General features: G+C 25.6%; 2 protein-coding genes across 2 annotated transcripts; both read right to left on the reverse strand.

The window, feature by feature from the left end:
• Positions 1–17,927: 17,927 nt before the first annotated feature.
• Positions 17,928–19,132, reverse strand: HO173_012328 (uncharacterized protein; the record flags this gene model as incomplete). The annotated part of the gene is made up of 2 exons (XM_037314200.1): positions 17,928–18,987; positions 19,107–19,132. 2 exons carry the CDS (start codon positions 19,130–19,132, stop codon positions 17,928–17,930), a joined length of 1,086 nt encoding a protein of 361 aa, XP_037158876.1.
• A 4,294-nt stretch (positions 19,133–23,426) lies between these two features.
• HO173_012329 (uncharacterized protein) lies at positions 23,427–24,848 on the reverse strand (the record flags this gene model as incomplete). The annotated part of the gene is made up of 1 exon (XM_037314201.1): positions 23,427–24,848. The coding sequence occupies one exon, from the start codon at positions 24,846–24,848 to the stop codon at positions 23,427–23,429; it is 1,422 nt and encodes a 473-aa protein (XP_037158877.1).
• Positions 24,849–25,372: the final 524 nt, after the last annotated feature.

Here is a 25,372-nt window from a genome sequence, read left to right on the forward strand (position 1 = left end):
TTATAAAATTATAAGTATTATAAGTATAATTTAAATATCTTATTTTCTTATTTAATTAATAAGTATTATATTTAATAATAGATTTCTATTATTATCTTAAAAAATGAAAGATTCTATTAAAATCTATAAGATATTATATTTTTTTACGAGTAAAGGCCTACGAATTAAATTTATAATCATTTTTTTAATTAGAGCTATCGAGTAAATAGATGAGCGAACTTTAATAAGCGGGCTATCCGGCTATCGGGCGAACTTTAATAAGCGATATTTAAATTCCTTACGCTTTAATAATTATAAGACTAAATTTAGAAATTCTTTTTTTATCTAAAAATTTTTATTTCATTCTATAATTTTAGAAAGAAATCTTAAAATCTTAATAGAAAATAAAAAGTTATTCTAAAATTAAATATTATATATCTATTTTTTAATTAGAGCTATTCGGCTATATTTTTTTAATAGTTATAAACGCTAATTTATTTATTTATAATAATTTAGTTAATTTAATTAAAGAGCGTAATAATTCTATATTTATAATTAGCTATATATATAAATTTAAGATTTTTAAACTTAGCTTTATTTTATTCTATTATATATACTAATAGAATTAATTATTAATTATTAATTAATTTATTAGCGTATAATTAAACTCGCGAACTTTTCTTTAAATTTAAATTAAAATTCTTCTTTAAGTCTTTTATTATATCTATTTTATTCTTCTTTATCTAAAAATCTTATAATCTTATATTATTAATTATTATTTTAAGTTTTACGCGAGCGCTATAAATTAAAATAAGAACGATAAGCTTTTTATATACTACTTTTTTTTTTTTTTTTTTTTTTTTTATTTATTATAATATTATAATAATTAGAAAGATAATTAAAAAGATACTTAGAATTTATATTTTATTTTCTTCTTATAGTATATCTTTTATATACTATTATTTATAGATTTAATAAATATATATATTATAAAATTAACGTAATAGTAATTTTATATAGCGAGAAGATAAATAATAATAGAATTATAAATAATCTATTATTAAAAATAGAAGATAAAATTCTCTATTATTATAAAAGTGAAATTAAATTTATAATTTTAATTATATATATAGAAGTAAACGATATAGACGATCTTTAGCGAATACTTCGCGATAATAATCTTTTAATAGAATTCTTCTTATTTTTATCGCTATTAAAGTTTTATAATTATTTAATTAATATTAAAAATTATAAGCGTAAAGCGATAGAAGAGCTCTTATAGAATTCTTATATTATTAAATCTCGTTAATATACGATAACTCTTAAAGTATATAACTTACTTAGAGCTCGCTTATAAAAAAGTATATAATATCGATCTTAATATAATATTAATTATAAGAGATAAAGTTAAAAATATAGATAGATTTAAAAGCGTAAATTTAGAGAATTAGAAAAAGATATTATAAGAGATTAAAGATATATACTTTTATAAATAATAAGATTAACTATATTATAGTATTATTAGATATTAATATATATAATTTTTTTATTTAATATTCTAAAGGAAAAATATATATTTATATTAGCTATATAATTAAGTCTAGATAATTAAAAATAGAAAAGCGTTATTAATAATAATAAGAATATAATCTCGTAATAGAAAGATTTAATAGAGAAGAAAATATTAAATAATTTTATCTATCTCGTAACTTTAAGATAAATAAAAAAGAGAAAGAATAAGAGATAAGTATATTATTAGATAATAATTTAAAGCTATTAGTTAAATTATTTAATATAATTAAGTAATCTCGTAAATAGAGATTATTTTTTATCTTTATAATAATTTAAAAGTTTTAATAAAGAGCTTATTAGTCTCTATAAGCGAAAATAATATATATCGATTTTTACGACTACGAACTTTATTATACGATTAAGAAATATAAGTATAAAGATTTTGCGGTATAGAACTATTCTTCTAAGATCGATTATAAAATACGCTATTATTATTTCTCGCGTATATAAAATTATTAACTTATAATTTTTAGATTGGAAAAATATATAATTATATATAAACGAATTCTATAGTAAATATCTTTTTTATTTATTACTCTCTCTTTAATAAAAGTATACTAAAAATCACCTAGACTAATTAATTAAAATTCGATTTATTATCTTTATATATTTATTTTAATAAGATCGAGCGCGTAGTATAAAGGAATTTGATAGTATGATAATTTAATATAAATAATAATAATTTTCTAGATTTATTAAGCTCGGCTAAATAGTAGTCGAAGAATTATAATTATACGCTAAACGAATAAAAGTTAGATAAAGATAGCGATAGAATAAAAAAGATCTTTTAAATAATAGCTAATAACTATAATAGTAAAGTTTTAAATTACTTTTTATTCTTATTATTAAGATATAAATATTTAGATATAAAAGCTTAAAAGAAGAGATTATAATAGATTTCGCTATTTATTAATTAAAAAGATACTTAGAATTCTATAATATAAATTCTTTCTTCTTATATCGAACGCTAATTCTTAGAATTTATAAATCTTTTTAAGATAATTAAGAGATAATAGATTTACTAATATATTACTTAATAGCTCTTTATTATCGATCTCTCGATTCTTTATAAAAGTTATTTCTTATACTTAATAATAATAAAGCGATAACTTTATACTCTTAAGTTTTTAGTCGTTTACGCTATCTATCTTATAAGCTCCTTTAATATTTCTATTAAGAGTTATAGTTAATTTTAAGATATAGTTCTTTTTAATTATAATATCTTTTTTATACGGCGAGTACTTTCTACTTATAAGTATACTTAGAAATAAATAATACTTCTCGATTGAGGTTTATATCTCAAATATTTATATTCGTTAGATATACGTTTTTCTTCGAATCTTTCTTCTTATTAGCTTTAATATTTCTATTAAATTTATCTTTATCTTTCTTTCTTAACTTTTTAACTTTTTCTTCTTCGATCTTATAAATAACGTCTTAAACTTTTATTATTATATTAAATTCTTACTTCTAATCTAATTTATATTAAATTCGTTTACGACTATTATTTAACTTATAATACTTTAAAATTCGAGAATTTAAAATCTTATTTTATACTCTCGATATATATATATAATTAATATTATTGCTTAAAATTCTTCTTTAAAGTAATTACTATTACGCTCTAAGCGTTCCTTTACTTACTTATCGTCGATACTTCTTCTCTATCTTATACGCGTAATAAATATAATTAATTTTATAATTTAAATCTTAAATCTTAGACTTTATATAGAGCTAGAATAATACTTTATAGTAATTAAGTATAAATTTCTAATTCTCGACGTCTAGTTAAGTTTAGAGTATACTTTTATAAATTAAAAAGAAATATTTATCGATCGATCTTTAATCTTGATATTTTTATTTTATTAAATATCTTTATAGATAAAGCTATTAATAATATAAGAACGTAGAGATAATAGAAATTCTATACTCTCGTAGATTATCTTAACGAGCTTTCGTAGGAAAAATTCATATTTATAAGTTATTCAAATTCTTATTTGATCTATAAACGCGTTTTATAATTTAATTATATTTTATTTATATAGATTAATACTAAGTGTTATCTCTTTTTTAGCGATCTTCTTATTAATAATAAAGATTATATTTAGATTTTTACTTCTAATCTAATTTATATTAAGATTATTTATAATTATTATTTAGCTTATAATACTTTAGAGTTCGAGAATTTAAGATCTTATATTTCGTATTAAAATTATTAACTATATATCTATTTAAATAAGAAATTCTCGCTAATAAAGGGGATATAAAGAGACCGTTATTAGAAGAATAAATTTTTATATTTTTCGGTGATTAGAAAGATAATTAGAATTCTATTTTATATCGAGTATCTTAATTCTCTTCTATCTAAGTAAAGCACTTTTAATTATCTTATTTTTATTATTTACGCACTCTCTTTTATTATATACTAATATATTATTTATATAAGCTCTATATTTTTAATTATTAATATAATTCTTTTATTATAAATAGTATAAAGATTACTAATTATATAATTTATTAATAGAATAATAACTTAATAAAAAGTTAATATACGATGAAATTTTAATATTAGAGCCGCTTTAATAACTTCTTATAATATATTTAATATAGAAGTCTAAATTCGTATAATATAATAAGATAGTAATATTATATCAATAATCTCTTATATTATATAAGCGAAAGGTCTTTTTTAAAAAAGTAAATTAATTAATTTCTAATATCTTTTAATCTCCCGTAAAGTAATAACTAAATTATTATTAATTATATATATATATTACTTAATAAAATATTATATTACTATACTTACTTTCTTACTTTTAATATTAATTTTTAATCTTTATAAATAAAGATCTTAAAATACTCTTTCTAATAATCTTTATATCGAGAGCGTAAATAACTAAAGACTTATCTTATTTAGTTTTTTTCGCGATTATCTTTTTACGACTAGAAGACTTTAAGATTTTTTTTTAATTTAAAGCTCTAATATAAAGATTAAATAGACGATCGTTCGATTAATTATTTATATTATTAAAAAGATTATTAAGATTTATATTATCTTTCGAATAGACTAACTTAATATATAAATCGATATCGCTATCTCTATATAATAATAATATAATAGAATCGCTATCGAGATTAATAATTATTAGCGATATATTATTATTAAGTTAAATTAAGACGAATAAGATAAAATAATTACGATATAAAATATTAATAAGAGAAAATATTTAAGATATTAAGAAAGAAAGAAAGAGAGAATTTCTACTCGTAGCTTTAATATCTTAAAATTTATCTAGCGTTATACTAGCGAAGCCTATCGAATTTAATTTATTAAATAACGTTATATAATATAATAATTATACTTCTAATTATTATTATAATTATACTAGTTAACTCTAAAGAAACTAATTTTTTAACTAGAAGATTTATATCTAGATATTTAATAACTATATATTAAAATATACTTACTTTAAATTCTAAATATAAATATCTTTACTCTTAGACGAGATAAAGAAGCTATAGATTTAAGACCGAATATTACTAAGAATCGCCTACTATTTTCTATTATATTTTAGCTATTTACGATTATTAACATACTCGTTAATAAGAAAGATATACTATTACTATACGAATTTAGTCGCGATATTAATAATAACTATAAGAATTAAAGCTATTAAACGTAGAAATACTCGTTAATAAGAAAGGCGTACTATTATTATACGAATTTAATCGCGATATTAATAATAATTATAGAAATTAAAGCTATTAGATATAGAGATACTCGCTAATAAAAAAGACGTACTATTACTATATAAATTTAATCGCGATACTAATAATAATTATAAAAACTAACGCTATCGAGCGTAGAAATATAATCTTTAATTTAATATAGATTTTAGAATAAGAAAGCCTCTTTTACTAAAGTAGTAGTATTTTTACGAGCGTATATCTATATTTAAATCGATTTAAGAAGTTTTATTCTATAAATATAAAATATATAAAGTTATTAGATTAAGTATAATAGCTAAATATTATTAATTAAGCGTAATAAATAGAAAGATAATTAGAATATCTTATTCTTAACTTAGAATAGTTTTTCTTTTATTTATTATATATTTTCTTTTTATAAAAACTACGTCTAGACTTTAATAATATTATATTATTACTTATAAACTTATATCTTATCGTAATTATCTAAAAAGCTATATATCTTTTAATTATAAAGTAATTCTTTTTATATAAAATATATATAATTAAGTTACTAAATATTAATTAATAATTTTCTTTATTTATAATTATTAAAGAGTAAATTATATTATTAAAATCGCTTACTAATTTTATCTTTATAGCTTCTTAAAGTACTTATAGTATAAAGATTTAAATTCAAAACGAATTAACTAATTTTAAAGTTATATAAATTAAGATCTTCTTTATTACTTAAATAAATATAATCTAAAAAATAATTAAGTTCGTTAATCTCTATTATTCGCGAATTTTCTTTAATATATAGACTTTAAAGTCTAATTAGTAATAATATAATTAGCGTATATAATTAATTTATTATCTAATTTAGATATATATAATTAATATAACTACGTACTTTTCTTATTTATAATTATACTTCTTAAACTTCGCGTATAATTTTCTAATCTTCGCCTTCGCGAAGTCTTATCTTTACTTTACTTCGATAATTTAGATAAGCTTAAATTAATAATTAATAAATTATTAGTAATTTTCTAAACTTTCACAATTATCGAGTTAATAACTTTAATAAATAATAATATTATATATTAACGAATTATATTTAATATTATAATTAATTATTATATTAAGAGATATAGCGCTATTAAATATATACTTACTTTATAAAAATAATATTATTAATTTAATTTAACTATAGAATATAGAGAAAATAATTTTATTTTCTCTAGATATAGATAATATTATAATAAACGAGCGTATTATAATATAATTACTATAATAATAAAAAGAATTTTTAAAAAAGAAGAGGATAGATTAGAAAAGAATAATATTAAATATTTATTATTAAGCTAATTAATATTATATAACTAAAATCTTATTAGAATAAAATACTATTTAAAGATAGATTAAGTTTAAATATTAATTAGAAAGCTAACTAGAAAAAGGAATTAACTTCTTTTTTATTAATATATATCGTAAAGCTATATATAAGCGCTTCTTTCTATATTTCAAATATACTTTAGATATCTATAGCTATATATATACGCCCCCTCTTATATTTCGTATATATTTCATATATTTCGATATTCTTTATATACGCGGTATACTTATTAAAGATAATCTTATTAATTTAATTAATTTCTATTTAATCTTACATTTATTAATTATAAGAAAAGCTCTTTATTTTAATATTATAACTTTATTAATTTATTATTCTTAGATATCGGGCTATTTATAGCTTATAATTAATTTATTTACTCTCTTCTCTTCTTCTATTTTAAAGATAAAAGAAGATATTATTTCTTTTTCGCCTTCGCCTATAATAAACTAGTTATTATTTTTATAAGATTAAAGATATTAATTTAAAAACGAGGTCGTTTAATTAAAAGCGGAGAATATAATACTTTAATATTTTAACGCTTAAGTAAAAGATATTATAATATTACTCGAATAAAAAAGAGTCGCATTAATAAGAAAGATATCGATATTTAAAAATAATCTTAGCGCGATAAAAGATTTAATTTTTATATATAGAAGATTTAGATAATAACTAGTTTAGCTAATTAAATTATTAAAGCATCTTAAATTAGATTCTAATTCTATATTAATATCTAATAAAATAAATTTAATAATTTTAAAATATTAATATATATCTTTATTAATATAACTAATAATTAGAATATTAATTAAAAAAATATAATTTCTAATTCTAATATTTAAAATAATATAATAATAAATAAGTAGTATTAAAGCGAATTAAGTATATATTATATCGAGTAGAAAAGCGTTAATAGCTAGATTAATTAGAGTTTTAAATTAATTAAATTAAATATTAATTCTATATTAGCGTTATTATATACTTTTAAATATATAATTACTAATTATAATATTAATTAGAAAGAATTAATCTTTAATTTAAAATATCGAAAATAATATAGCGATATATTATTAAAGCGATATAAGTTATTAAAGCGATATAAGTTTTTATTATAGTAAGAAGATAGAATTTATATATTAAATATTAATTTCATTTTATTTCTAATATTTTATTCGTTTACGTATCTCTTTTAATTTCTCTTTAAATATCTTAATCTTATAATATTAACTAAACCTTTATTTAGCGTAAGCTCGACTTTCTTAATTAACGATACTTAGTATAAGATATCGATAAATATATTTCGATATAAAGATAATAATAAATCTTACTTTCTTTTTAATATTAATAATAAAAAATAATAAATATAATAATAGATAAAGATAATATAGATTATATAGAATTAATTTAAATCTAATAGTAATTATTAGCTTATCTATTAAGGCTTAGAAATTAAGAAATTCTAGAAGTAAATATAATTTAACGAATATACGCTTATCGATTTCGGGGAGTTATATATTATTTATTATTACTACGATAAGATTCTAATTTATTTATTTATAGATTACGAAATAAGTAATATAATAATATATATTAAGTTTAAAGAATATATTAAGAAATCTAATTTAAGTAGTTTATAATAAACGAATCTAGTTAATAATTATAAAAATTAGATATATTTCTAAATTAGATAATATAAACTATTAATAAATAAAACGATAAATAAAATATCTAATTTACTATTTACTCTAGAAAAGATAATATTAAGATTCTCTTATAATATTAAAAAGTCGAAAGTTTATACGCGAAGATTTCTTAAAATAATTTTATTACTAGATTATAAATATCGATATTTTATTTATAATCGCTAATAATTCTAAGATATTATAACTTTTACGCTATCTTAATTTTAATATATAATTAAAATTAATATTTATTATAAAGAATCGATTAATAAAAAAAGCTATAGAATTAAAAATAGAATTATTAAAGAATTTACTAGTCGATAATATTAAAGTCTCTCTAACTCTAAATTATTAATTATCTTATAATTACTAATTATTTATAATAATTTTAATCTTTTTATTAATATTAATTAATAATAATATAAGATTCTTATAAATTTTAAATATATCGAAGGTAAATATACTAGCTAGAAACTTATAAGTATTATTAATCTAATTCTTATAGAATATAAGATTTAAAATTATATACTTAGACTTATAATTAATAACGTTAGTAATAATAATATACTCTTCGAAGATTTAATTACTTATCTTTCTATTTCTATAGTAAAGAATTTACTTAATATTAGAGAATTTAAATCTTTAGATTATTTATAATATATTCTCTATATAGCGTACGTTATTTAATTAATCTTAAAAAAACTTCTAGATAATATTAAAATTATTTTAATAAATAAGAAATTTTAGAGAAGCTAAGATAATAAAGAAGATAAGAATTAAGTTTAAATAAATACGATTAATCTATTAATAACTCTAATAAAAATATAATATTTCTTATTATTATTCTAATTATTATATTATTAATTATATTAAAATTCGAAAAATCGCTATATATATTAATATTAGCGACTAGCGTAAAGAGATCTTTTTTATATTATAAGCTAAATAACTTTAAAATAAAAACGTTTTAATATTAGATAAATATTAACCTTCTAAAGAAGAGTAATATTATTAAAGACGCTCTCTTAAGCTCTTTTAGAATATTAAGACTCGTTAAAATTTAACTTATTAGATATTAATCCGCGCTCTACTTCTTTATATTAATATTATATACTTCTTAAAGAATAAATTAATTATTTACTTAAGATTAAGTAATAAGAAATAATTATAAATAGAAACTATAGTCTAGATATTTAAATAATTTTTAATTAATTTTTAATAGATTTAATATTTAATTTAGTTTATTAGATCTTTTTATAAATTTATAAAGTTAATAAGTAGAGAAAAGAAGATTATAATTTACTACGTCTTTAACATCTATAATTATCTATTTAACTATATAGATAAAGAGCTCGAAAAATTAAGAAGAAAGAGAGTTTCTTAGAAAAAGAACTTCTTAAAGCTCTTAAGACGGCTCACGAGAAATTAATTATCTATTATAATCGAACTTAATTAAATTTAAACTATTTATATAAATAAGCTACGCTTTTATATCTAAGTTATAATAATATAAAGTTAAAGAAATTAAATTAAAAGATTAATATTAGAAAAAAGCTATAAATGAAGATCTATTAGAAAGCGCTTAAAAAGATATTTTAAAATTATTAAAATATTAATATAAGTAGTTAATTATAAAGAGCTAAGCGAATAAATTAGTTAAATAAGAATATACTCGATTAAGCGATAGAATTCGAGATTAAGAATTTAAATAATAAGGATAAATATAATTAGCTTTAGTAGTATAAATAAAATAATAAGTCTTCTAATTATTATTCTAATTATAATCTTATCTCTAATCTTTATAAAGCTTCTTTTAATAATTTAATAAACCTTTCGATTTTAAAGTAATAGAAGAAATTAAAGTCTAAATACGCTATAATCGCTTAAATAACTTATAATATTCTTTATTCTTTCGCGAGGGCTATTATATATAAGCGATATTTCTTAATAGCTAAAAGATATTATAATACTTAAAAGTATTATTTACTAGCGATATTCTATATTCTAATAATAATTCTTTATATAAAGTATTAAGAAAATAAGCTTAAATAGATTAGACTTAATTTTAAAGAAGATCTTAATATATTAAATTAGATTAAAAGAGCTAATAATACTTTATATAAAAATTTAATTAATAATTATAATAATTATATTAATAAAGATAATAAGCTTATAAAAAGTATTTCGATAAGTCTAATATTTATAAATTTATTAAGATATATCGCTAATACTCTATAATATATAGAGAGATAATTAATAAACTTATAGTTAGAGAGAATTAGTAATAATAAATTTAATCTTAACGAAGAGATCTAAGATAACTCGAGAAGCGAATTTATTTATAAATAATTAATAAGTTTAATTAAATAAAGATAAATTTAGAATATTTAGAAGAATCGCGGTAGAGTAGAATAGAAGAGTGGGTTAGAGTTCGAGAGAAGAATAAATATAAAGTTTATTAAGCTTATTTAACGCGTTAAGACGAATATATAAATAGAGATAATTATAGAATTTTATTCTTATAATATTTAAAGATTTAAAATTTAGAATATTCTTTTATATTATAATTTTAAGAAGAAGAATAGAGACGCTTATAGTTCTAATTATTATTCTAATTATTACTATTAATAAGAAGATAAATAGCTATATTAAATTACTCTTTATATTCCCTCTCTCTTAATAAAGAAGAATAAATATATTCTATATATCTCAGTCGGATTATTCTATAAATATAGAAATCTCAGTAGGGATATCTCATATATATATTATTTCATGATATGATTCTATAGATATACTATACCATAGAATATCCCGCCAAGATTCCGAATCCATATTAGAAAAATGGTATAATATTCGACTCTACTTATACTATACTCGAGTACGATATAATATTACTTAATATGAAATATTCTATGAAATATATTATACCTTTTCGGCCAGTATTCGAAACGATCTTTAGAAACGCTTAATTAATTATAATATACTTCTAGAAGGCTAATAAAATGCTAGTAGTACTTCGTAACTACATAATTAAGAAAGATAAATACATTTACGCTCTTATACTCTTATATATTATATAATAGAATACTTATTATTACTTAATTATCTTCCTTCTACGTAGTAAAGTAACTCTTTATCGTTATATACTAAACGATCGTAAAAATAAAACGATAAGCGCTTAAAATATTAATAAGCTATTAGAAGATTCTCTCTTTTAAGTATAGCTAAAGAATTTAAAAGAGATCTTTAACGTTATATATAAATAATAAGTTATATTAAAACTAGAAGACGTATATTTAGACTATATTTTAAAGAGGTAAAGAATTATTAAATCTTATCTTCGACGTTTATAAAATTACCTCTTCTTTCGTTAGACTTTTAATATAAACTAGATCTTTAAGTTCTATAAAAATAAGGGTAATAAGAGCTCTATATAATTATCGGCTATCTTTTAAACTTAGTTTAAGAAGTAAGTGCTATTAATTTATTTTACGGTATTTCATCTAAATTTAGTTTATATTAGAAAGGAGTTAATTAATAAGAAATAAAACTACGTATTTAACTTTCTTAATACTTATATTTCTAATACTAATACTTAATAAGCGTTTATTTATAAGACTTTCTATGAATTTAAGTATCGCCGAGATATATTTATAGCTAACGTACTATACTAAAAAGATAAGAATAATTCTAATTTATTTTAGTCTCGTATATTAACTATAGCATTAAGACTCGCTACTTTAGTCTTAAGACTCTTTAGAATCTCAGCTAATTTAGTAGTCTTAAAATAAGTCTTTTCTATTTAAAATCTTCTTTATAATAAGCTTCGTAATCGCACTTTTTCTAAACGAATAAATAAGCTTTAATTTATCTATATTAATACTCGGATTCTTCGTTATAAGTATATTATAAGGGCGGAGACTAAAGAATCTTTAAATAAAAAGTAAAATGTTATATCTATAGAAGAATTATAGCTGATTTTAAATAAGAATATAGAGTTGAATATAGAGAAGAAGTATCTATCTATATCGGAGTCTACGGATATATTAATTAATAACGATAATATAAAGTCTAACTACGAGATAAACGCGTTATTAAAAGCTTCTATAGCTCTTATAACTTCTATATATACCTCGAATCTATATAGTCTTATTTCTTAACTCGTAAGAGTATTCTTAGTAAAACTAGATTATACGAAAATAATATCTCTTAATAAATAGATTTTAGATTAAATTTTAAGTATCTACTAGTATCTTACTAGCGTAATTATTAGATTAATTACTTTATAGTAATTATACGTATAATTACTAAAAGTATAATTACTATAAGACTTTTAATTATATCGCTATTTAGAGCCTCTTCGATAATTATATATTTTTAAAATATATTAATATATATTACTCTATCTCTTAATAAATAAATATAAGTTTAAAATAGCACTAGTAGATACTTGAAAATATATTAAATATATATACGATTTCGTTCGATAAGTAATCTCGCTAAGTAAGAATCGAATATAGGTGTTAGTAACTTAGTTAAAAAAGTCTAGTTTCGAAAGTATCTACGCTTAATAGTTAGATACCTCTATTTAAATCTAAATAGAGCCCTTATAGAGTCTTCGTAAGAGCTACTACTAATAGTAGAATAATCGAAAAATTCTTTTTTATTAGAGATAAGTCTTAAAGCTAATATATCTACTACTATTATATAGACTTTAATTATTATTAATACTTCTATTATCTTCGTCGTTATCTCGTCTTCTATTATAATAAGAAGAATAGTATTAAGTAGTAGTAAGAATAATACTTATAGCTATCTCTTTAAATAGAGAGTTATTTATAACTGAAATATAGCTATTATAGTTATAAAATATAACTATTAATTATAAAAATAAAAAATATCGCTATTATAGTTATAAATATCTATTATTTCTATATACTTAGCGTATATTAGATCTTAAATTATAAATTAATTTATAATTTATATACTTTTAATATATAATATAATCTAATAAGTAAAAATATAATTATCGAATATAATCGTATATATATAATACGCTAATTTGAAAATATATTTAGCATATTTTAAAAATATATAATTATCGAAGGGGCTCTTATATTAAACTTATATTTACTTATATAAAGTTCTTTTCTTATATTCTATCTATTATATATACGCGATTTATTTATATAATAATTATATATAGCGATATAATATTATATATAAAGTAAATACTTTATAGTAATTATTATATATTAAATCTCTAGAGTATTATAATATATAATTTATAAAATATACTTAATAATTTAAATATAAGTCTTTTAATTAGTTAAATCTATAGTCTTAGTAATAGAGACTTTTAGACTAAGAGTTTTTAAGTTCTATATATACTATTTTAACTATCTTATACTAAGAATTTACTTTTAAGTCTCTAAATCGTTATTAATATTATTTAATATTTAGTATAATTTAGCTTTTAATATACTTAGATATACTTAAAGACTTATATTAATAATTTAATATAAATATACTAAAATCGAATTACGCTAATAATAAAATCTATAAATATATATAATAACTTTATATATATTTACGAGTAAAGGCCTATAAATTAAATTTATAATTTTTTTTTAATTAGAACTATCGAGTAAGTAGATAAGCGATCTATTACGAAAAAGCGTATCTTATCGCTAATCGTTACGTTAAAGCGCTAAAAGAGCGCGAATCTCTATTTAAATAATAAGAATTCTCTAAAGTATATTAAATTCGTAATACGATCTTTAATAAGCGAACTTTAATAAGCGATATTTGAATTTCTTACGCTTTAATAATTATAAGACTAAATTTTAAAATTCTTAAAAATTCGAAAAGTATAAATAGCGCTTTAAAATTTAAAAAAAAAATCTTAAAATTTTAATAGAAAATAAAAAAGTTATTCTATATATTAATAATATATATCTATTTTTTCGATAAGAAAGATATAGAAGGGCGAGATTTTAATAATTACGAACGTTAATTTATTTATTCGCGATAAGTTAGTCGATCTAATTAAAAAGTATATAGAATTCGAATTAATAATTAACTATATATATAAATTTAAGATTTTTAAACTTAGCTCTATTTTATTCTTTTATATATATTAATTTAATTAAAATTTTTTATATATAAAACTTATTCTTTATATAATTCTTTATAACTCTTATATATATATCTTTTTCTAATTATTATTATTTACTTATTTATAAGAAATTAAAAGTTTTAATATATATATTAATATATCTTAATAATCTAAGATATATCGTTATTTTAAGAAATATTAAAATCTCGAAAATTACGATTTAAAGACTTAAAAGTAAATTCTTAGCGTAAGATAGTTAAGATAGTATATATATAGCTTAAAAACTTCTAGTCTAAAATCTTCTAATATATTACGAAGAAAATTCTTTAAAATCTATTATTTCTTTATTAATTAATCTCTTATTAAGCTTAAAAGTTTCTATAGCTCTTATAGCTTTTATATATATCTTAAATCTATATAGTTTTATTTCTTAACTCGTAAGAGTATTCTTAATACTCGTATAATTTAGAAATGAGTTTCTACGTTAAAATAGCGTCGGGAAGTTAGCTAATTAAGCTACTTAGTTCTCCGCAAAATTATATTAAAATATATCTTATTTTATAGAGAGAGAGACTATCGCTAAGATATACTCTCTTATCGTATTTATAAGAATAATTCGACTACTACTAAGTTATAGACTAAAAAAATAAAAAAAATCCCCTTTTTTTTGTGATACGCTCTATTTAGCTCTATTAAGAGCGTCTACTATACTTCGCTATAGACTATTAAAGCGATTACGCTCTAATAACTATCCTCTTTCTTAAGATCGCGTTCTCGCGGCTCTTAAAAAGAATTAATTCGAGGGCTTTACCCTAATTAGCGGCCCTTATAAAGCCGACTTAAAACGTAAGTACGTCACCCTTACTCGGTTATTCGAGACTTCTTATCTTAGAGGTTCTTATGAAATATAAGATACGTTATAGGGATTCTTTCGAGATATATATCTCGATATATATATATCGAGATTTAATTATCGAATAAATTATTTAACTCTATTCGAATAAAAGCCTTAGAATACGAAATTATATCGCTTTTAAAAGTCGATACTCGATAAATCTAAAACTTTTATTCTCTAGAAAATATTTTTCGTCTTATATATAATAGGTTTAAACTCTCGAAATTAGAAAATTAGCGAATATACTTCGTAGTAGCTAGTCTTTTCGAGGTTAGCTAAGTCTCGAAATTTTAGCGCGATATAGTTATAAGAATAATTTAACTATTACTAAGCTATAGATTAAAAAAATTAAGAATATCGCGCTTTATAGTCGATACGCTCTATTTAATTCTATAAGAATCTATTATATCTCGCTATAGACTATTAAAGAGATTACGCTCTAATATACTATTTTTAAGAGATCTAATTAATCTTCTATTCGAGTCGATTCTTTAAAGCGATTAAGACTCTTTAGATATATTAAAATATTATAAAAGTTCTTATTTTCGACTCTATTAATTACTCTTAATATTAAAATAAAAGTAAATCTCTTATTTATCTTCGTTCTTCGCTTAATAATATTAAAACTTTTATAATATAATAATCTATAAATAGCTATAGCTACTTTAAGCTTTAAATTAATTTCGATATTATATATAGCTATTAAATATATAATATAGCTAAATTTAATAGAGTAATATCTGCAAATCTGAAAAGTTTCTATAGAATTTGAAATTGCTAATCGCGCGTTTATCGCGAAAATTACAAAATTCGCTAAATTAGTAAATCTAATTAGAATTTATCTAAATTCCGCCGATTTAATAACTATCTTAATCTTTTTCCTAGTTTCTTTAATTTAAAAAAATATTTTTTAAAAAAAAAAAAAATTTTTATAATAATTTTTAAAATTTTAAAATTTTAAAATATAAAAAAAAAAAAATATTTTAAAATTTTAAAAAAAATTAAAAAATTATTAAAAATATAATAATAATAAAATATTTTTTTAAAATATAATAATAATTTTTATAATAATAAAATATAATAAAAATATTTTAAATAAATATTATTATTTTTTTTTTATTTTTTATTTAAAATATTTTTATTTTTTAAAAAAAATTTTATTTATTTTTTTAAAAAAATTATTTAAAAAAAAAAATTTTTATTTAAATAAATTTTTATAATAAAAATTAAATTAAAATAATTATTTTTTTAAAAAAAAAAAAAAAAAAAAAAAAATATATAAATTTTTTTTTTAATTTATAAAATAAAATAAAATAATAATTTTTAATAAATATTTATTTATTTTATTAAATTTTTTATTTTTAAATATTTTTTTTTTTTTATTAAATTAAAATAAATTATTATTAAATAAAAATTTTTTTTTAATAAAATTTTAAATTAAATTTTAATTTTTTTTTATTTTTTTATTACTTTATTATTTAATTTATTATTTTTTTATTATTTTTTTTTTAATTTTTTAAAAATTAAATAATTAATAAAAATAATTTTTTTTTTTTTAAATTTTTTTTAAAATTTTAATTTTAATTTTTTTTTAATTATATTATATATATTCTAAAAAAAAAAAAAAAAAAAACTACCTTTTCTTTTTCTTCTTTTTCCTTCTTCCTTTACTTCGGCCAACGGGCTCGGACATGCCAAGAGGCAGGTAGAAAGGCGGCCACCAGATCTTGCGCAACGATTTACTGGCAAGTTCATGAGGATGCCGTGCCGGACAAGTAATGCAGGTCTGCTGGTTTTGCGACAGTCCTGATCACTTCCCCTGGGTACGTACTCTGTAGCTTTGCTATCCCTACAACACGATACAAAGTGTCGAAGAAAACTCTCGGGTGACTGGCCGCATCGCAGGCAACACTTCGAGAAGTCCCCCGTCCCACACCTACATGCACCTCTACGCTCCCATTATTCGAATTACATACTCATAGAGACCGTCATGCCGACCCTCGAGGACAACGAGCTCTCGCTCCTCATCATAGCCCAAGTATAACCCAGCACTTCGACTCGTTCGTGCTCAGCCGCAGTTGCATCCATAGTCTTGCTGCAAACGGGATCCAAAAAAACAACACCACCAAAAGTTCCCTCGTAACTCTAGCATGATTTGATCTACTCCAGAACCTTGTTTCAGACGCCGGTCTAGCCTTGTATCCAGCATCCTCGAAACTTCGGGAGTCGTCTAAATTTGTTTCCAAAAGCCTGGCTTTGATCACGAGTCTTCCAAATTTCGAGGTGGCACATCAGTACAGAGTCTGCGGGTGGTCTCCTAGAAGCAACCACACAGATCCTACATGCCCACAACCCTTCGAAAGCTATTAGCTTCGAACACGCTGGGAGCAGTGGAAATTCAACGCGGTTGCGACAGCAACAACGCGATGAGCTCCTCCATCATTCTATCCACAATTCCGAGCGGCAGAAATCTGAAGGTGCTTGAATCTTCTTAGCAGCGCTATCTTGGGGAGTCAGGTAACGAAGTTACTAAGAGACGCGTCTCCGTGGGGTCAAGGTAAATAAGCCAAGGAAGGCTCAGAGCACAGGTCGAGAGTACCGTCAATACGCGTCCCAGTGAACTTTCCGAAGCAGTGTGAATGACTCATAGGGCACGCCTCGCAGGGTCTGTTCGTCGGCTTCGTAAAGCTCCGGGTCGAAACTAACTGAGGCGTAGCCCTGGATGAGTCTCCTCCAATAGCAAGCTTCAGCTGCGGGCGTCAGGTATCTATCGCGCAGCGAGTCCTTGGCATTGTCAGCAATGGTCTTTGCCGCTGTGGTGTTTGCAAGAAAGGTCTTCATGGTTGCATCGAGGTCAGACCAATCATCTGCAACCTTGACAGCATTCTGTTCGGGACCGGAGTAAACTAGTGCAGAGTCGTAGATCTCGCGCCACTCTAGTTCATGAGAGATAAGGACTGAATGACAGTTGCGGGTGTATTTGCCTTGGCCACTCCAACTGAGGCCCGAAACATGGGCGATGAACATGTAGCGGCAGTGTTCCGCCAGCGTCAAATAATTCTTTTCAAGATCATTTCCATCTTCCCAGTCGATGACCCGGACATCGGCCCAGGCCTTTTGCTGCGTGTAATTCAAAAATTTCACTCGGTCTTCAATCAGGGGTGCCCCACGCCAGACAAGCTTTGGTACCTTCTTCTCAAAAGGCGTTTCCCTCTCCACTCTCCTGATGGCACGCCGAATCTCCGTGTACGCGCCTGTCTTCGGCTCCGGCCAACTGAAAAACCCAAAATCCGGCATCAGCCATGTGTCGTCGTACTCCGGCGTGTCTTTCTTTGTGTATCCCCAGACTGGGGCGCCACGCGCAGGCTTATCTCCCCAGGAGATGATGAACTCGCAGTTCGGCAGCTGTGCCCGGTCGGGGAAGGACACCAAGGCGCGATGTATCGAGTCTAGAGTAGCGAAGAGTCGAGTGCCGTAGTAATCCGTCATCCCTTTATCTTCAATGACAAAAAGCTCTCCTTTGAAGATCATGGCCTTTACCGGCCCCGTCACGGCGTGGTCACCGGTCATTTCAGCATCCAAACCATTTGCTCTGATGGGGTTTGAAGTGTGGCGATCTACCATTTCATCGATGGAAGTGTAGAGTTTTGGAAAGGCGGAGCTGCATTGTAAGTCTGACAGTCCATAGTTCTCACTATGTTTCATAGGATCAAATGTCCAGGGTGCACTTGTATTTAGGTCGTGAGACGCACTTGTGGCCAGTCATGGGAAGAGAGTCACTTGAAGTGGCCTTTCAGTGAAGCCATGGGAAGCAGTGTGGTAATCGAGGAAATGTTGTGGAAACTGGCGGAAGGACGGGCTGAAGGAGATCAGGGCAATGATGTAGAGGAAGATAGAAAATATAAAGATGAAGATGATGCGCCGATCACACCACGAGCTAGAGGCTCGCAGATTCGTCGCGAGTAACATTTCGGAGCAGCTGTGGAGGATGAAGAAATGGGGGTGTTGCTACCCGCACCTACCAAACAAAGACCAAGTAAGTCAAAGGTTGTGATGTAGAATAGTGAAGAGGAAGATAGAAAGAAAGAAAGAAAGAAAGACAGAGGGGAAGGTGGAAGAAAAAAAAGAAAAGACACAGGTTCATTATGTTGGAGGTGGCAAGGATTAATCCCGGGGAAAATATCATGCGTCATTTACTTTAGCCGTGTAATGTTGGTACCCTTGTACCAGTCTACGAGTAGAACAGCTGGGAAACAATTGAGTGGCCGAGTACCCGCTCCCGCTCGACGGCGTCGCTCTTATTCCGTAGCAGGGTTCAGATCATGATGCTCATGATTATAATGCTTGGTATGGTGGTACTTTAAGAATACTGGGAAGATCTTTGCCACGTATGACTAGCTCAAGATCAACTCACGGGTCCCAAGTGTCCTTGGTGCTGACACTTCGAATTGTCTCAAAATTCATGTAGTCACACTGATTGATTACTATCCGAGGCGTATTCGATATCTTATCGTAGTTATCGCGGGAATCTTTGACTTTGTTAGTGTCGCGCCGTCGCGGGAACTCTTGGGCCTGAGGCTCGGTGATTAGGTAAGGTGAGGGCTCTATCTACTTTACCTTAGTAGTCCTTACTGTAATAATACAGTAATATAAATGAGACATCTTTTATTCGTCACTTTACCCGATTACAGGTACTAGCTTCCCCAAAATTAAACAGTCAAGGAGTGGTGCGGATCGCTTTGCGGCAGAGATATAGTGTTGGAATTCAGCATCTCAGCCCTATTGTGCTTGGCAACAACTATAAGTAGCACACAAACTCCATAGAAAAACAACAAGCCGTCATCAAAATTCCATCATATAGTCTCAGAAAGGCCCCACGCAGTGCATTGCGCGACGTTGAGGAAACTGGCTGTTTACCGCAGTGGAAAACCCGGTGGCTCGCCCAGACCTATAACACAAATTGGCGACCAATCATCGCACATAGGTCAAGATTCTCATTTAACACACTCATTGAACACTAGACCTTGGACGTGACGAGCCGCGGTAAGCCGAGACCTATAACAAATTATTGGGGCTAATCATTGAACAAGACTTCTTTACATCAGTCACGGCCTCTCCCGGACACTTACGCAGCACAGATTGCCAGATATCCTGGCCAGGACATCGTTAGATTAATTGCTTTACAGTAATTTCAGGTATAATTACTAAAAGTGTAATTACTATAAGACTTTTAATTACATCGCTAGTAGAAAAGCAATCGTACGCTTTTAAGTCTATATCTAGACTACTATAGTCTATCTAGACTATAACGATATATTATTTCATAAAGATAGTATCGTTATAATTAAATTATCGTTAAGTCTAGATTTATATTAATTACTATTAAAATACGTTTAAATCGATGTCTACTTTTATATAGAAGTCTTATAAGCTTTAATCTCTCTCTTATATCGATTTAGACGTATAATTAATATAATAGCGCCGTCGTTTTATTATTTTTTATATAATTATAGATATTTTAATAGCTTTAGAGTCTTTAAATTCTTAATACGAGATATCGAAATATTCTCTTTATTAGTCTTATAAGTTTATTCTTTATAACTATAATTAGCTATAATTAGATTTATAATATTCTTATCTTTATTAACTATATTCTTATTAATAGAATTTAGAAAACGAGCTATATATATTATTAATTTAATCTTTTTCTAGAAAGCTAAAGTCTAAATTCGCTTATTTATTTAAGATAATATATTATTATAAATCTTAATATTCTATATAACTTTCTTAGCTTAATCTATAGCTCTTATAATATATTTAATTATAGAATTATATTTAGAATTAAGAACTCGCGCTTTTATTTAATAATTATATATTATAGTAGACGTTATATCTTTCTCTTAGACGACGATCTTCTATTATATAGTTTATAGAATATTTATCGAGATAATTAAGTCTTTATTTATATTATATTTCGAGTATATATAATTTAACTATTTCTTTCTATAATATACTTTCTAGATATAAATAATATCTTAATTTAAAGACTAGTAAATAAATATTATATTAATAGAGAGGAAAATAATAATAGTAATATTTTATAAACTAGTAGAATATATCTTAAGTAGAAGATTTAGATCTATTTTATAAGTTAAAAATCTATCGATAAGTAGAATAATCTTTCTATTCTCGATCTAGTTATCGAATTATAGTATATACTTCTTAAAGATTATCTTAGTTATTTATATTATTCTATTAAATCTTTAAATTATAGCGAGATTCTCGACTTTTATATTAGCGTTATTAAAGAATTATAATATCTTTATCTTTTTAATAAATTATAGCTTTAACTTTCTACTTCTTATTATATTATAATAGAAATTCGCTATAATTTAAGTCTTCTTATACTTATCGTTAATAGTCTACTTAGTTATTAGCGTATCATTAAGACTTATTTTCTAAAAGAGACCTATCTCATTTATATTAAAGATATTCTTAAACTTTATATCTTTTAAATTCTTATATAGCTTTATAAGCTCTTCTTTAATAATTACGCGATCTATTACTTTAAATTTATTATAATAATAAAACTTTTTAATCTTATATTTTAATCTTAAATATATTTAGCTAATTAGTAGAAAAGCAAGGCTATAATTTATCGTTATATTAAGAAAGCTTATTCTAGAATATTAAAAATATTCTCTCTCGTAATTATAGTCTTCTTTTTCTACTATCGCTATTACTAATTAAATAATATATTTTCTAGATTTAACTACTTATATACGCGCTATTTCTTTTAATTAGAATAAGAGACTTCGCTATTTAATCGCTAGAATTTAGCTAATAGACTCTTAGAGATCGTAGATTAATTTAATTAATAATCGTATTTCTTTAAGAACTAGACTTAAAGCGTCTTTATCTTATATTTATTATCTAATTTAATCGTATTATATAGACGTAAATCTCGTTATTTAGCGTTAATAACTACTTAATATTATTTTTAAGTAAGATTAAACGAAAAAAAGAAGAAAAAAATCTAAAAAAAATAAAAAAACTATTTTTTTAAAGACAAAAAAAAAAAAAAAAAAAATATTTAAAAATATTAAAAAAAAAAAAAATAAAAAAAATATTAAAAAAAAAAAAAAAAAAATTAAAAAAAAAAAATAAATATTTTTTATTTTAAAAAAAAAAATAATAAAAAAATAAAAAATTAATAATAAAAAAAAAAAATTAAAAAAAAAATTATTAAATATAAGGTAAAAAAAAAAATAAAAATAAATTTTTAAAAAAAAAAAAAAAAAAAAAATTTTTATATTAAAATAAAAAAAAAAAAAAACCCCCCCCCTTAAATTTTTAGAAAATAAAATTAAAACCCTTTTTTGCTTGGCAACAACTATAAGTAGCACACAAACTCCATAGAAAAACAACAAGCCGTCATCAAAATTCCATCATATAGTCTCAGAAAGGCCCCACGCAGTGCATTGCGCAACATTGAGGAAACTGGCTGTTTACCGCAGTGGAAAACCCGGTGGCTCGCCCAGACCTATAACACAAATTGGCGACCAATCATCGCACATAGGTCAAGATTCTCATTTAACACACTCATTGAACACTAGACTTTGGACGTGACGAGCCAGCGGTAAGCCGAGACCTATAACAAATTATTGGGGCTAATCATTGAACAAGACTTCTTTACATCAGTCACGGCCTCTCCGGTAAAGCACCGCTACAGCTGGCGAGTCATGACAGCGCGAGAGTTGTTGAAGAGATAGATTAAAAGGAGGAAGAGTTGAGCCGAGAGTCGGATGTGAGGTGCAAAAAGTGACCGACGGAGAGAAGCGGCCAAGGAAGAAGTAACTGGGATACGCGTATGGAAGTAACGGGTTCGGTAGTGACATGAATGTACATGAATTAGCTGCATCAAGAGATGCTTCAAGAGCAAGATCGCGTCTCCTTTAGCTGTTGCCAGTCGACTAACTTTGCCTTAGACGCAAACGCCATTTGATAAGCTCGGGGCACAGAAGAACAAGTATGCAACTTCGCATCAAGTCAGTCCCCCCGATTCCGACATTGCTTCTCATAGGTACTCTCTGTCGACTTTCATCCCAACCATTCGTGCTGACAGCACTCTTCAAGCGCTTCTACCCAAGGGCGCCCTTCCCAGTCTTCCAGCTGCTCAAATACCTGACGACACTCGGGATTTCTGCACCAGTACAGAGTGTAGCCTACTTTCACTCCCATTCCTTGAAAAGCGGTCTTCATATTGTCCGACATCAGTGGCTCGAAGCTAGGACATTGCACGAAATCGATGAGTTTGAGATTCGGAACGCGTTTCTGCTTGTTCTTTCGAAATCCTCGAAACAGCATCCGCAAGGTGTCCTTATCCCACTCTTCCAACCCTTGGTGGAGAACCAGTGCCTCGAGGCTAGTTGGCAACCACGATACCAGTCTCTGCACCGTGCCAGTCCCATTCCCAAATTCGCTGAGTCCACGCGTCTTGATGAACATATCGACACATGTCACTATAGTTCTTAAGACACTGAAGCTTCGAAGAGGTCCGAGAGACAGATCGTTGTGATTCCGGTACCGGTCCCGGCACAGATATCCAAGACATCCTGGAACATCAATTGATAGATTCAGATAGAGAAGGCTATGTCCAGCGCGTTGTTTCAGGATTTCTGCCACATGCCGAGGTTCGAACTTTGCTGAGGTACCCGTACCATAGATATTGTGATTGTATGTGAACTTCTGCAAGCGATTCGTATGCTTGATTAACTCCACCAGATAGCTCGAGTCAGCGTATTCGTCCAAGATCATCTCTGTGACACCAGAGTCGTAACGCGGGTACGGGCAAACAAACGGATTGGTGTTGCATATACGCAAAACCTTCAGTTTCCTGACGGAAGGGATCATCGCAAGTAGTACCGCAAGGCCCATCCCATAGGTGCAGTCACAAGTGGTCACGATGCGGACTTCATTCAACCTGCCGAAAGCCAACGGTTGTCGAACGCTGGAAAGGGGCTCACGGCTTGCTTCCACGATCTGCGAGACCGCTTCTAGCAGGTAACGGGGATAGGCAATGGCCCAGTCTATCTTGCGAAGGTTCAGAAGGCTTGTAACCATTAGCGGCATCGCTAAGTCTCTAACACTTTTGTGGCGTTCGTCGGTCTCATGAAAAATGGTAAACGGGCTCTGAAGTGCCCACGCGTTGATGTCACTTTTAAGTGGCGCATCGTTGATGCTAGTGTCTAGCTGCAGGAATTCCATCTCGAAGGGTGTGTATGTAAGCTTCGAGGATATTGGATACAAGGCTAATTCAGAGTGTAACGACAGAGTCCTCAGCAGCCCCAGTGGTTGCATCTCCGCAAGTCTGCTTCTCACAATGTCATGTTCCCGGATTGTGTCTATACACAAATAGTAGATCCGCTTGCAGCTGAGCGCGAATGATTCAATGTATAACGGAGATACGTCTGCTATGATGGAGAGTAGAAGTTCATTGGGGAGACTCGTGAGGATTGCCATGGCGTGTGGGGGTGAGGATTATGACCTTGGGTGAGGAATGGAGCGTAGCCGTGGAAGAAATGAGGATGTGGGATGTAGTATTTCTTTCCAAAAACTGACCCGACAAAGTGTTGTTGGCTGCGGCAAGGATCTGAGCACACTGTGTGCTTTGACACTCGTTGGGACTTTTTTGAGGTCTGTGTAGAGTGGTGTTGTTGCTGAATTCCGCCGCGGGAAGTGTTAGAAGATCTCGTCGATGCAACGTCAACGGTCGATATATGTCACGGTCTTCGAGTAATTGAGCCTGTCCTGATGCGTTTCGCGATAGAATGGTGAAAGTGTTGAACAATGATTCAAGTCATGATACAATGAGAGGGGTAGCCAGAGCATTGGGTACGATGAGTGGCGGTGCTGTGCCGGGTTTTCTCGGCCTCTCTTACACTGGAGTGTTAATTGGCTCAAACGTCAGCATAAGGCAGCCGTCACCAAGAAGTGGTGCTAACTACCGGCATCGTTTCAAATCATCTGTCATTTACAGGGAAGCC

This window comes from Letharia columbiana (assembly GCF_014066305.1).
Source record: "Letharia columbiana isolate WasteWater2 chromosome Unknown Sc0000078_s0, whole genome shotgun sequence".
In the NCBI taxonomy this organism is placed as follows: domain Eukaryota; kingdom Fungi; phylum Ascomycota; class Lecanoromycetes; order Lecanorales; family Parmeliaceae; genus Letharia; species Letharia columbiana.